We start from the raw sequence: 15,443 nt of genomic DNA on the forward strand, positions 1-15,443 counted from the left end.
CCCTTGAAATGGGTGTTCAGCAGGACAATGACCCCAAACACACCAGCAAGCGGGCAACATCCTGGTTCCAGACCAACAAGATTGATGTTATGAAGTGGCCAGCCCAATCCCCAGATCTCAGTCTGATTGAGAATTTGTGGAGTGACATCAAAAATGCTGTTTTTGATGCAAAACCCAAGAATGCAGAAGAACTGTGGATTGTAGTCCAGTGAGCTTGGGCTGGAATATCTGTTCGCAGGTGTCAGATGTTAGTTGACTCCATGCCACACAGATGTAAAGCAGTTATCAGAAATAAAGGTTATACAACTAAATATTAGTTCAGTGATCAACAGAAAAGCTAAATCTGTAAACAACTTTCAGTTTATACTGTAAATATTCGAGTTTGTAAATGAAAATGCAGACACTGCTATTTTTTTTAACGTTAAATCTTTATTCTACCATTTATTGTCTGCTTCTCTAGCGTTAAATCCACTCATCTGAAACATGTAAGTTACAAGTTACAAGTTGTGTATACTAAACACCCGTAAACCTTGATTCTGATGGGGCCCTGACCAATATACACTGTATTGTTATCTATTAATCTTTTTTTAAACACATAGTATGTATACTATATATAAATATTTAAAATTGGATCAGGTCAGTCAGCCTGGTCCAGAACTCTATGAAAAGTACATTAATAGCTTTCTGAAACATAATAAAGCCTTTTTTTGAAAGTAGCCATTACACTTTTTAGGGGAACGTGCCCAAATGGGCTGTAAAAAAGCTGTTTCTGGCATCAGCCAAATCTGTCAGTCATGCATCCTGTCACAGTCTCAGACTCTATCTAACACTGACCTAACTGGGCATAGACAATTTTGTTTTGTGGGTGTAAAAAACACAGTGAAGACTTTGTTAAGATGCTCATCATCACAACACATTATGTTGTTTCTTTGCAACAGAAACATTCTTTCTAACCAAGATACAGAATGAAGATGGGGTTTCGGTACTGAAAACTCCCTGTCGGGGGCCAATAGGATGTTTTGACTTACATTCGTTCCAAGTGGCACCTGTGCTACATGAGTTTCCTCACCAATTCTTACAGGAAATGCTTGCAGAGGACTTCATCTGTTTAGAACCCCTACAGTCTAGTGGGATGACGACAGGTATGGCCTCACAACTGTAGATGTGTGAAGCAACATGCAGGTTTTAACCCGTATGAGGCAGTGCTATAGCCGGAATTTCATTTTTGTAGGAGGATCGGGGGGCTGTGTCGTGTAATGGTGGATACAATTAATCATGGAGCTTTCCGTGGGCCTTAACAGGGACTTGTGATACCCTTCTGTGAACTTAGACTTGGATACCTGATTCTCTTACCAACCTGCCTGAATATACACAGCAGGGTTCTTTGGTCATTAGTTTTCATATTTGCCACAATTTCCCTATTTTGTTTGGTTCGAGGTTTGGTTAAGTTTATCCCCATTCCAAACCCTTTTACACCTTATACTATAGCACAGTAGTGGTTTGCATCACTGACACTGTGTGTCCTGGACTATTTATTGTTGATATGCATGTTATGAATGTTATAGTCATGGAATCACCCCAACCTTAACTGTGGTCTTTCTCCTGATTTGAAAAAAACACATATGTACTTCTGAAGAAAATTCCCTGAACAGCATTTTTATACTCTCGGCTATGTTTGGTAGTGTTGACTAGTTTTTTTAGCACAATGAATTAAACACAGAATAGTTCTCAAAACCATCAGCCTCCCTCTTGCCACACATTTCCCCTGAAACACATGAAGAGCTTAAAATTTACCAGAAAGTAGAATAAAGTGTTGAAAAGCATTAAAAAAAGATCATGCATGGGATTCCTAAGACAGACCTAAGATGATAAACAGATCGAACTCCTCAGTATTGATTAATGACTATCCCATTAGCAAAAACCCAGAACTGCAACCACATTACTTTAGTGGAGCTTGTATCATTTACTTCATAGAGTGAATCTTTGAAAGTCTGCGTATCTTTCTGTAAAAGATATGCCTGAAAGTATCCTGGTCCTCTCCTGGTTTTCATTCTCTTCACCCTTCTGTTCTCTCAGGGCTTTAGGTAATGTCAGACTGGTTTACATTAGGAACTTTGGTTGGACATGGAACAAATGGATAAGTGGTGTTTCAGCTTTCAAGATGTATATCGCAGGTACCCACTACTTTCCTTTCTGCTCAGTAATGAAACCAATTGTATTCATGTTGTTTTTTTAGATGGCTGGTGCTGCAGTCTTCAGCAGGCTGCTGTTATTACATAGAAAGCAAATATCAAAAAGCCACACTTGAGGCTCTGCGGACTAATTGCACTCTCACAAGCTAGTTTAAGGGCTATAAAGAGTGGGGACACGTGATCAAATGACATGCTTTATAACACGGTGACTACATGTAGGAGGGGCTTTTCATACTTACACTAGCTGCTTCTAACTGCTTCAGAATTCACGGAGTCTGGCCACAATACACCTTCATACCAATTCACTGTAAGTATGTATATTTAAATGCCTCAGTTTCTTTTGGATAAACACTTTTGTTTTAGGTATTCTAACATGAATTACAATACTTAAGCTATTGTTGCTTAATTCAGTTAATGCATGTTTGAAGTGCATGCATTTTAAAGCTGTTTCTCTTTTTTGTACTAAGTAAGTTTGCAAGAAAATAAATCACTAATGATAAAGCTTTAATTAAGTATACATTAATGATACCCTGGAGATCTACAGAAACAGAAGTCACCTGCATCTACTTCCTTATTAGGTATAATGGATTCCGGGATTGACCCAACAACTGATCCCTGGTCTTTAGACTACGTAGGTAATTTTTAATTACATTTTGACTAAATATTTTAATTTAATTTGTTTGTGCTTCTCAGCCTGCCATAAACTTCAACATAGGTAGGAGGCAGGGGGCATGTAGTCAAAAGAAAAAAAGACAGAAAAATCAAACAATCATAAAGACAAAAAAATATATATATATAACACATTGATGCTACTTGCAGTCAAGGTGGGAGGGGAAAACGCTGAGTGCCATACTCTGTGGCTAAGTAATCACTATACTGTTCCTGTTCTGTTTTGCTGTGCTTGTGTGCTTCTGTTTATGCATAAAACCCATGGTACGTTGCACATGTGTAGCTGCACTGAAAATGAAAAACAACCAGTGGCCATTATTTTCACACGAATCACTTGCTTTAACAATGCCCTGTGCACCTGAAGAGTTGTTTTTCAGTGTGCAGTTGGAGTGACATTTTAACATTTGCAGATACATTTTTGTTAGTTATTATCATGATTCTAATCCACTGGATGTTTACACTTATGAAAAAATGCAGCAGCTACTTATATACTTATTATTGGTATTGTAAGTGATAAACTACAATGTTGTAAAATTGCAATTATTACAAAACAATAATGAAAAAAAAGTTGTTTCCATCGCATGCGTCACTCGTACCTGTATCTGACCTCAATATCTAAGTTAGCATATGGAGTCGCTCTGTTTTTGATGCACATGGGGGGCCCGCTTACGTGTATGTGTGTGTGTGTGAGTCCCCCCCCCCCCCCCCCCCCGGGGTCGGCTCGGGAGGAGGATGTGGTACGCTGGTGGTTTTGCTGTCAGTCTCACACAACACCTGCAGTCAAGCTCTGGAGCATGTTTTGGAAAGTTGGAGCTCAGAGCTGACTTAACGTTCTTGGTGAAACTGACATACAGTTGCTTTTCACCTAACCTCCATTCACAGGAAATGCAGTATCTGGAGTATGAAAAGGAGCATGTGAAACCTTTGTTAACAATAAAAGTCTGAGCTAGCCTAACGAAAAAAAGTGATAATGTGATGACTCACATCCCAGCATGAAGAAAGTCATAGTTCAACGACACCAGTAACAAATAAGTGACAGAACATACTCTCCTAACAGAAGGCAACTGCAAAAGAATGCCAAATTGTTGATCAGAACCAGCAGTATACCAAGGCAAACAGAAGCTAATTGAGGTTTAAATGAAGTGAGCTACTGAGTTCATCCTTTCTGCTCCAAGTTATGTATTGCTTCATTTTTCCTATTTCTCTATTTTAGGCACTCAATCAAACCACAGACTATGAACATCACATTGAAAGTGGCATCTGTGAGAAGAGCTGGGTGAGAGCCTTCCGTAGCTCCTACGAGCCACCTCTCTACTGGATCATCTTTGTGCTGGGAGCTCTGGGCAATCTGCTTGTCGTGTGGATCTACACAACCATGCGCAATCGCCTTAAGACCATGACCGATGTCTATCTGATGAACCTGGCAATAGCTGATCTCCTCTTCCTGGGCACCCTGCCCTTCTGGACCACGGATGCCACCAAGGGCTGGGTGTTCGGCGTCAGCATCTGCCAGGCCATCCCCGCCGTCTACAAGATCAACTTCTTTGCTGGCATGCTCCTGCTCACGTGCATCAGCGTGGACCGCTACATAGCGATTGTCCACGTGACCGAGGCGCACAACTTCAAGAGGAGGCGCATGTTCTACAGCAAGCTGGCCTGCATGTGCGTGTGGTTGGTTTCCTGCCTCTTGTCTCTACCAGAGTTCCTCTTCGCTCAGGTGAAGACGAATCCTAGAGGTGTATCCTCTTGCAGCCTGGTCTATCCCACAGAAGATAATAACCTTACCAAAGTCCTGGTCCTCTCCCTGCAGATCTCAGTAGGCTTCTGTCTCCCTCTGCTGGTCATGGTCATGTGCTATTCCATGATCATCCGCACACTGATTCAGGCTCGCAACTTCGAAAAGCACAAGGCATTGAGGGTCATCTTCGCTGTGGTGGCAGCATTTGTCCTCTCCCAGCTGCCGTACAATGTACATCTGATCATAGAGGCAACGCAGGCTTATAACGCGACCATGATGGACTGCGAAGTCATGAAGATGTTCGACGTAGCCGGGCAAGTTGTAAAGAGCCTGGCCTACACACATTGCTGCCTGAACCCTATCCTGTATGCCTTCATTGGGGTTCGCTTCCGGAAGGATCTACTGCACCTGTGTCACTGCTTGTCGGCTGGGCTGGGTGGGATCCATAAACCACAAGCAGTTCCCAAGAGACCGTCAGTCATGTCTGACACGGACACCACTCCAGCATTGTCTTTGTAGTCTGCTGGCAACCAATCCCCCATTTTTGGTTGATGTTCTTTCCAAGGACTGGCCAATCATACTCCAATTAGCCTATAGCACCTTATGACTCCATCCTAGCGTGTGTGTGTGTGTGTGTGTGTGTGTGTGTGTGTGTGTGTGTGTGTGTGTGTGTGTGTGTGTGTGTGTGTGTGTGTATGTGTGTGTGTGTATATATATATACACACTCTATGATGTAGGTTTCATTTCAACTTTGGTGGTGACGCCGCTCACACCACCCAACTAAGACATTATATGTGTAGTGTGACCAGGAATTATTGGGGTGACATGTCCCCATACTCCCTGAAATTACGTCTATGATATAATCACTTGATTTTTTTTTTTTTACATTTAGGGTTTGGAGAGAACATTGTATATTTTTGTAAATAATCTATAATTCTTTTGTAAGTGGATTACTCTTTTTGTAATGGTCTGTACTTCTAGTCTCAAATAAAATGCATTGCAAGAAATATGAATTTCTTTCTGAAACTTTAAAAATGGGGGGGTTTTGTTGCTTTTTTTCTTCAGTAAATTCACGACGGAGGTAGTCTTTGGAGTTTGGCAATTACTCTTTGTTCTTGATTTGATACCAACAGCAGGATATACTGTCATTGATATTAGTTTGTAGCTTTTTTAATCGTTAATTAATTGGTCACATTGTTACCTACTCATTCACCTAGATATTCATTAAAAAAATTAGTTTTCACTTCTGCCATGAGAAAGCCCCATGCTGTCTTTAGCAGTGCTAACGTATTTTTGTGGTGGGAGAGAAGCTTGAGAATGTGGCTTTTCTTTTCCACAGTGTTTTCTTGATATGACAGGCTGACTGCTGACTATAACATTTACCCTCCAAAACTATGATTTGGCTGGCAAAGCTCTATGCATACTGGTAGTGTGTGCATGACATAGCGTTTGTTTGTTTTTTTTTCATTTTGGTTATGTCTTTATTTACCTTAAGGCACCTATTCATTGTGGTTTGTTATTCAGCATTATTTATGACATAGGTGTGAGGATGAATTTTAATAAAATACATGACTTACAAATTACTACACTGCCCTGGGAAAAAACATGAAACGGTAAAAAGTCAAATCTGTTGTCATGGCCCCGACAAGGCAGAACTTATGATAAATAGTATGTGTGTCTGTGGCTGTGTTGAGCCAGGAGGATACGGGAGGCAGGGGTAAGGAATACCACGCAAACACAGAACATTATATCCAGCTTTTTAGCTGTATCATTTCAAACAAATATTTTTATTAGGATTACTCTATTGTTCAGGGAAGGGCAAATTCTCTCTGTCTCTCCCTCTTATGCTCATTGAAGGAAAGAACACCCATTCGTTGTTGTCAGACACACACGCACACACAGGTAAAACATAAATGCCAATTAACTTATTTACCATGAATCGGTCTCCAGCTTGCACTTGCTGTAGACCAGATGCTTTACAGGAAGCTTCTGTGAAACATAATAAAACTCTCACAGACATGGAAAGTCATTTGATCCCAGGAGGGACCTCCTGGTGTGCGACTGTTGATGGTGAGGTAAGAGGAGCTTTCCAGCCTGGAAGTCTCAACACTTCCTAAATGGACAAAGGACAAATCTGATCATCTACAAATTAAAATGCCTCTGTGTATTTGCATATATTGGGTTCTACCCCACAAACCTCAGAAACAACAAAGTCTACCACTGATGCTCTAAGTCGGAGTCCTCACTAATGCAGCCAATGAACCGATGACTCTGAATTAAAAATGAAATACTTGATGATAACACACCTGTTTCGTTCTATGAGCTAATTACAAAGCTTTCCTTTAGTTGGGTCAGGTTTCCAATGTAGGCGAGGCTACACACGTCTGGAGGTGAAAGCTATGAAGCCATTCACACTAGGAATGATTTGTTTGACAATGTTTTTTCTCCATGTATCAACTTGCTGTTTGGATTAACTTCTAAAAACCATCATTAGGTTTAAAACATCCTTAGACTAGATAATGCTGCTTTTTGTGATTTTGCGCAGATCTGATCAGTATGAAGTCATTTTAGTAAAAATTTAGTATTGTAGATTGGGTTTTTTTTTCATTGTATCTTTATCAGTACTATTGTAGTGTTTTTGTTTTCTCACAAATGATAAAGAAATATTTTTATGTTGTTTACAAGAGTATGTATGTAGTGGCTCACCACAAACTGAACTCAGTGACTCAGATCCACTTTCTGTGGTGCATAACCAGTGGCAGAACATCAAAGCCTGCAACGAAGACCTAGTATGAAAGTAAGAAAATACACATACTGACTGTTAAGTACATTCTAAAAAATACAGTTTTGCAGCTCATTTAACTGGCGACAGCATGAAAGCATCGTGAAGGCATATGCTGTGCTAGGTACAAGTGTTGTCGATGGGTACAGGAGCATCAAAACTAGGCCACTGAGGAGCAGAAAATCTTTGCCAGGTTCCTTTCATGATGATAGAAGGATCAGGCTTGGGCACACGAGTCCATGGTCAGCAGTGGTAGCTGCTGGTTGATGTAGGAAACGTGTCCCTGACACACACTGATACTCACTGAAGAATATCGCAACAGCACGGTTGATCTTAATGTCACTGCTGACCAAACTCAAGCCTACATATGTACAAAAAATCCACAGTGTTAGCACACCAAAGTTCAAGTTCAAGTTCAAGTTCAAAGAGTTAAAATTCTAAAAAACAATTTGGGCATGCTACAAAGCTGGTAATCCTCACCCAAATGGGTTCAGGAACAAGGCATTGAGTTTTCAGTGTGTCAGTGGCCTGCACAGGCTATGAATCTCAACCCAATCAGCCTGACCACCTTTGGCATTAGGTGGACAGGGCTGATCGTAGCAAGTATAGTGGAGTGTGATAGAGGTCTTTGACTTCAACTTAATAGCCAAGTTTTGTTTTGTTTTTTTTGTTTTGTTTTGTTTTGTTTTGTTTTGTTTTTTCCTCCTCACAAGCACATGTGTAGAACTCACACGAACTAAGGTCACCATCAAGAAATTCATACCTGAGGGGTATGTCTGAGAACAGTTAGTTTCTGCTCAGCGACAGATCACATGGAGCTTGGTGACTGCGTCCCCGTCCTGCCAGCTCGGTCTGCATGGCTTCTGCAGAACCAGCAACGTGAAGGATGGAGGGCGAACAGCACAGATGGACTGGAGCTACAGGAGTGTAGCCAAAGTCAAATGTATAGCAGTTCATATAACAGCTGTTGTCACAAAGCATCATTACGGATGTCCGAGGCCAAGCTCCCAGCAAACAAGCCAAAAGCGACAGTGGCAAGGAAAAGCCCCCTATTTTCTAAGACCACGAGGAAGTAACCTTCGAGAGGCACCAAGACTGAAAGGAACCCACCGAACTCTGCAGTGCGATGGGCACTGCACCAGCTTCACAGCCTTCTCACAGGTATTGAAAACTATAGCAGACCACATATAAGACTGTTCGAGAATGTTCGATAGCTGCATTTTTGTGTTCATGTTTTTCATAAACTGATGCTAAATGACAAGAGTGCATACTATTGATCAGTTTCTTTTTCCTATGAGAAAGTCTTTGATATGTATAACTGCTTGTAATGAAACTTCAAGTTTTGCAGACTGTACTCCCAATTTGCCTTTTCCTCGCATACATTGTTAGTGACGTGGGGTAACTGTAAGATCTTTTGGTCCTGTGGTGTTTTGAGGGGATCACCTTGTTCTTGTTTTTCTTTTTTAAAAATCAAACAAACAAAAAAACCAAACAAACAGAAATTGTGTTTTTGAGGTTTATCTGTACCTGAAGCATACAGGTGAGACCGCAGTCACACTCGCTTTCCACCACGTTCTCACGACAGGAAACCAGGAACCTGTCAGTCACCTCGCCGCCGCTCGCTACCCATACCAGTCCCAGCGCTCGTGCTCTGGTCCGTGCTGCTGCAGCGATGGAGAGTGGCGTGCAGACTTACCGACACGTCTCACTGTCTGTGAACTCTTTCAAAGTCTGTGACCTGAAGTAAACCCTCCGAACTGTACTCGATATATGACTTTATACAGCCACTGTGGCAAATAACAATTTAATTAGCACACAGAAGGCCTATAATAAAGTTCCGAGGCAGCTAGGAAATTACTATGCTTATGCAGACAGCACAGAGGTGGGTTTTGATTGCTTGGTTGTTTTTTGTTTGGTTTGCTTCCTGCCTGCACGTTGATTGAGGTTGGTGATTAATCTCGGATGCACAAGTACAAAGAATAATGTACAAAAAATAAGAAAACAGGTATCTAAGCAACGGTTTTGGAGTCTCTCTCATTCTGACTGGCTAAATATTAGGCGATAAAAAAAAGTCTTATCAGGTTTGTGATGCCGGTTTGTAAATACGACATGCTTAACCTCACGCAATGTTCTGTTTTCAGTAAGCAATAAGTTCTTCTTCTGTTTGAGCAAAAGGAGGGCTTCATGTGGTCCCTTTCAACTGCTGCTGTTTCTCCTTTACGTGCAGCTAATCAGAACATCCTTTTCTTAGGTAGTCGGCAATAAGATCGTCTTTTTTTCATGAGAAAAGTGCATTTACTCGCCACTAGATGGCAGCTGTTGCTTTCAGTGAAGTGAGGTGCAGGGATTGAAGCGGTACCTGATTTTAGTCGGTTAAAGCATATGTGAGTAACGGCATCTAGTGGACATAAAGTTATTCAGGAGCGTCGGTCTGCTGGGATAGAAAAAAAAGGAATTGAGGGATGTGTACCAGTGAGGGCAAGCCATGTCTGAGGTGATGGCTATAGGCCTTCCTTAGTCACTTTATGAGACTCTCTCTCTCTCTCTCTCTCTCTCTCTCTCTCTCTCTCTCTCTCTCTCTCTCTCTCAAAGAGATTTTATAAGTAGAGCAGCACCTGTGTCTCAGGACAACCCATTCATTACACATCTCCCTTGAGTGTGTGTGTGTATGTGTGTGTGTGTGTGTGTGTGTGTGTGTGTGTGTGTGTGTGTGTGTGTGTGTGTGTGTGTGTGCGTGCATGTCTGTGCATGTGTGTGTCATGTGTATGCATACATATATGTTCCAGAGCGCATCCCAAAGTCTGCCTGCCTTCTAGCTGCATGGTTCATTTCATTCGTGAGTGTGCATATCTACCTTCTTCATATCAGTCGTTCAGGATGCACACCTCTGGACTGCTTGCAATCCAAGGGTTATTTAAGGTGAAAGGCTGAACCCATAACCCCTTTTCTTTCCCTTCTCCCTCCCGAATCACTATTTCATTGCTGTTTTTCTTCTTTCTTTAGCTCCTGGGGATGGAGTGATATATTATCCGCAACTTTTATTCCCCTCCTCTCCCCCACCATTTCTCGCAAAAACCTCAGCCCCCTTTAGCGGTCGTCTCCGGGACCATCATCCCAAACCACGGCCCTGTTCTTATCCGCCTCATCTCTTCATCCTCTCCGTTTATAGAATCACTCACCCCCCCCCCCCCCCACATCTCCGGACACAGTCCCATTTCATCTCAGCCATTCCGCCGCCTGTGTGTGTGTGTTACCTGCACCGTGATAAGTGTGTGACGGGCCGCTGGTGTCATTTGTCACTGTCACACACACTTGCCGCCGTGCGCGCACACACTCTCGCGCACGCACACATAACAGCAGACTGACACAAAGAGAGGAAGATCCTAGAATAGGCAGTGACAGGGTCTGGCAGACTGCAAACAACTTTGGCCTGGAAGTCACAAACAACCCTGGTGCAGCCTCTGTGTATACATCTGTAACTCCATTGTACTGCCTTGGACGAGCAAATGATCCAGATATTCATATAGCTGAATGAAACTCTCTTTTACTTTTTTATGTTACCAGCAACAAAAGCACTTGTGATGCATTCTGCTGTACTGTAAAAATTGTCTTCATGCAACAGGATCTTGCAGTTGTAGAGTGGCTGGAAAATCAGCCATGAGAAAATGAGCAGTTATGGTTAGGGCTGGGGTTAGCGTTAGCTTTCACTGCAACGAAAGCCAATTAAAACTTCTTTGCCAGTTATTATTCCTGCGAAATCTCAGCGATATCAGGTTCCTCTCAGAACAAGCCACTTTGACAGTCTTTTCCAGAACTGTGTTCCTTCAAAGGGCTGAGTTTTTGCACACGCCTCAATGCCATGCCATTTGTTGACATGCTGCTCACTGTGGAAACTGAACAGACCCCGAGAGGTGGGCGCAATACAGGGGAGCAGAGCAGGCAGCCAGGCAGAGGGAGGCTGGGAGAGAAAGGAAGCCACATGCTGCGCCAGCCTCGGTGTGGCCACTTCATAGGTTCAAAAAGGCCCAAACTTGCACGCCAGCATCCTTAACGTGAGCCCTGGATGTCATAGCACAGCCAGAGTGGACACAGAAGACTGCGCAGAGCTCAACGGTACACAGGGTGCAAAGTCAGAAAGTCCAGAAGACTGTCATAATAATAATAATAATAATAATAATAATAATAATAATAATAATAATAGCCCTTATCAGTTTTGACTGTGGTAGTTTCAAACTACTTTGTAATAGTTCAATTAAGTAGTTTCAAACTACTTTGATAATAGTAAATACAAAAAAAATTCTTGAAAAAAACTACAGTGTTTAGTAGAGAACTAATGACAAGAACAAGATAAACTGAACTTGTGAAAATGGCTGTTGTATAATTTTGTACAGGCAATACAAGGCGCAGCTTGGGTTCTTGGACAGCCTGAGTTGGTGTTTGTTTGTTTATTTGTTTGTTTAAGAAATTCCATGTTACAAGCTGGGACCCTTAAGCACAAAGACATTTTCTGGATGACAACTGTGAAAAACTAGTGCTTCCTGGGACCTCCCTGTGCTTTGTCCCTGTCCCTAAGTCATTCAGTGCTACCTAAAACTGGACAGTGAGGAGCCTTTTTGCACTAAGATGGTAATATCCTGACAGCCAAGCTAAAAGAGAACTCAAAGAGAACCTGATGTTGAGTTGAACCCACCTATTAACATAATGTGGCAATGCTTCTAACCAAGTATTAGGATATGGTATTATGTTACCCCTTTATTTGTGCTTTTGTTTGTAGTACATTACAAACACTCCTTGTGAAGTGATATAAGGGTTGGTGTGAAATAGCCACTAGCATATATATCTCTCTCCCTTTCTCCCCTGCCCTTCTTTCCCAACATCTGCACTTCATTGCTGTGGTCCTCTGTTAAGAAGAGAAACTATGCTTCAGCCATGAGCCAAGGTGACCTTTGACCTAGACTTGGAGGCCTTACTTAGGCCCATGTGTTGCCCAGGGTCCAGTAGTGAGCACAGGAAGTGGTCATTATCAAGTCAGCAACAGGCCTAAATGTAAAGAAAATATTTTTAAAAATAACGGAAGTTAGTTCTTGTTTCTATATGGCTGTATAAATACCATATGGTGTCAAATGAAACCAAGTGAGGCATTTGTGGTTGAAAGGCTAATCTTTGTTTATTCTGAAAGTTTAATCTGTTTATTTTGTAGGACTATAGTGTTTTATGTTGTAGTATGTTGTTGTTAAACATTTACTGGAGGCAACTCTCCTTTAGATCAACACACACATGAAGACAAGATCAAGACATGAGCCATGTAGAACTGAAAAACCAATTTAACCTTCCTTGCCTGTTATTATTTTTGCAAAATCTCAATGACATGAGACTCTGTTCAACAACAGACCTGTATAACAGTTTATTGCAGAACCATATCTTAAGAGCTGAGTCTTTTTAACCATGAACAATGTTGCCTTTGCACAATCTGTCAACCTACCACGTTTCTCAGACATTTATATAGTAGTAGAACTGACGTATATCAGCTCTTTGCTGTCCATATAACTGTGTTTATTATGATACAAAAAGCCACAAAAATGACCTGGGATCAGCATTCTCCATCTGTGAGGTTCCAGGAACCTGGGACCTGACCTCCACAACCTCCAGGCTCGTTTTCCTCCAGCATACCCTTGTACCGCTGTTTCCCATTAGGTGTCCTGTGCATGGAATGCTTCTGCATAGATGCCTGGACCGAAGAACGAGATGCCTTGTGTTTGCTGCTAACATCAGCCAGATCTTGTTTGCTGGTAACATTTGCTGGTAACAACAGCCAGGTCTTGTGTTTGCTGGTAACGTCAGCCAGGTCTTGTGTTTGCTGGTAACGTCAGCCAGGTCTTGTGTTTGCTGGTAACAACAGCCAGGTCTTACGCAGACACTGAAAAGGCAGCGGCAGTTTGATGAAATATTGATGGCTGTTCTCAGTGGATCCCGAGGGGATGCCAGCGCTGTCTTTCGCCGCGTGGAGAGCGTTTGCTGGGCTGCCAGAGTGCGTGGCTTCAGGAGATACATCACAACACGGACACGAGCATCTCAGCAGAGAACTCTTATTGGACCTAATGACTCCCCAGGTCAGTCTGCGCCTCTCCTGAGTGGGAACGGGGCTGTTCGGATTGCTCCTCTTCACATCACACGTGCGCACACACGCAGAACACCAGTAGAAACAACAAGAATCACCAACAAGGATGATAAATAGATAATGAAAAACAGGAAGGAAAGTGAGTTCTCTTCTCCCTAAATCACTCCTCTGCTGTTTCTAGCCAATGTTGTAAATGTAATGCATCTACAAGACCTAAAAAATGATTACATACTTTATGATGACAAGGCCTGATCACAGTACACGAAGCTATAACATAAATAAAGAAATTAATAATAAAAAAAAAAAAAAGGAAATGGCCTCTCATCCTGTGATTTAAGGTTTGGGTGACTGGACATAATCAAATTTCATTCACCTGTTCATTTGAAGTGCTCACTGGAAACTGTTCTCACTTATACAGAAGTATGTGCACTTGTCTCCTCTTAAGAGAACAAATTGAGGATTTCTTCACCCAATAATGTTAAAATATTCCTGTGCTTCCTATCAGAAGGAGGCGTGAAACACGATTTCCAATTGTGGCTTGAAAACTTTGATTTGAGTTGGAGAAAGTGACCCACATTTTTGCAGGCACAATGGAAAAAAGTGCAAGCATGAAATACACATATTTTTAAAAAATCAGGATTTTGATAGCTGCCTAGAGTGCTTTTTTGTCTCCGGGACACTTCAGGCAACATAACACAATCAGGGAGGGGAGAAAATAGCAGAAGAGTGGATAAAGAATAGAGGAATTAAATTAAACCTCCGTACATTTCATTCATGCACGAGGAGAAAAACTTGGCAGTGCAGAATGACATTTCATAAGAATCCGTAAGAATTAACGGCGGGAGAAGGGAGAGCGAGGAATAGAGAAACAGAAAGACAAGGAAGACGAGAGAGAAAGAGTGAGCGGATGAATGAGTAGAACAGATATAAAAACAGAGGAATAAAAGGGGACGAGGACCTGCGCCGGGGGCAGAGATAGCGCGGGCAAGACACTCGCGCTTTAGAGGATTTCACATGGTCTTCCAGCGTCCATTAGATAATCGTAGTCATGCCACACAGGGTTTGGCAACCCTTCCTCCTCGTGCACCCCCACCCCCCTAATCCCTGTCAATAAGAGCGGTGCCGGCACCCCGTTTTCATTATGGCGTCGTTTCCGATGCAGCACAGTCTGCCCCCTGGGAGCATATCATACAGAAAATTGCTTAAAAGGCTGAAGAGGGTACAGTTTGCCGATTAGTATTTCTGACAGCTTCAAAATAACCCGGCAAATATCCCTTTCCGATTCTGAGGGCAGGAGGGAGGGCAGAGGCAGTGCTTGTTATCTGGCCGACACGCTAATGGCACACTCAAAGACACCAGATATACCTCCAACAGAGCGAGAGAGCGAGAGAGAGAGATGAAGGGAGGGAACAAAAAGAGCAAAAAGAAAAAGAGAAAAAGAACAGACTTACAGATGAGAAACAGGGAGGGCGAGAGAAAGACGACACCGCTATCACTCTCTTTTTGTGAATATTTCCAGTTTGCTTCAAGGATGCAGCATATGTAGATGTGAAGTGGGCTTTAGAAATGCAAGACCTTCTCCACTTTAGCCTCTGTGTGCTCAGTGGATTAGCACTGATAATCTCTCCTTTGTGGCCTGTTTACAGAGCTCAAGACTAAACACTTCAAGAAGTATAACTAGCTCATAATCCTCCACCAGTCTGCACAAGAAAAGTAAACACATCTACTTTAGCTACCATACTGATTTTGATTTGTGATGAAGCATTGCTTTAATTTAGTGTTACTTATTGTGTGTTGTATTTATTTTTACTAAAGCCAAAGTCAGCTAAACGGAGTATAGCAATTTAATTTTTTGAGTAGATAATTTATCATCTGATTTTTTTTTTTTTTTTTAAATAATGAGAGTAAGTTTGGAATATACTTAGACACCTCATTTGCTATTTT

At 42.0% G+C, this 15,443-nt stretch overlaps 1 protein-coding gene across 3 annotated transcripts; it reads left to right on the forward strand.

Annotated features, from left to right (window-relative positions):
- The first annotated feature begins 2,432 nt into the window (after positions 1–2,432).
- On the forward strand, positions 2,433–5,265 carry ccr9b (chemokine (C-C motif) receptor 9b). 3 transcript variants are annotated; one of them, XM_027004370.2, is made up of 4 exons: positions 2,433–2,499; positions 2,771–2,823; positions 4,075–4,578; positions 4,672–5,265. In XM_027004370.2, exons 2-4 carry the CDS (start codon positions 2,776–2,778, stop codon positions 5,116–5,118), a joined length of 999 nt encoding a protein of 332 aa, XP_026860171.1. In that variant the 5' UTR covers positions 2,433–2,499; positions 2,771–2,775; the 3' UTR covers positions 5,119–5,265. The 3 variants fall into 3 exon arrangements, with proteins under 3 accessions (XP_026860171.1, XP_026860169.1, XP_026860170.1); XM_027004368.2 differs by having other exon boundaries at positions 4,075–5,265; XM_027004369.2 differs by having other exon boundaries at positions 2,478–2,503; positions 4,075–5,265.
- Positions 5,266–15,443: the final 10,178 nt, after the last annotated feature.

This window comes from Electrophorus electricus, chromosome 5, assembly GCF_013358815.1.
Source record: "Electrophorus electricus isolate fEleEle1 chromosome 5, fEleEle1.pri, whole genome shotgun sequence".
Taxonomy (NCBI): domain Eukaryota; kingdom Metazoa; phylum Chordata; class Actinopteri; order Gymnotiformes; family Gymnotidae; genus Electrophorus; species Electrophorus electricus.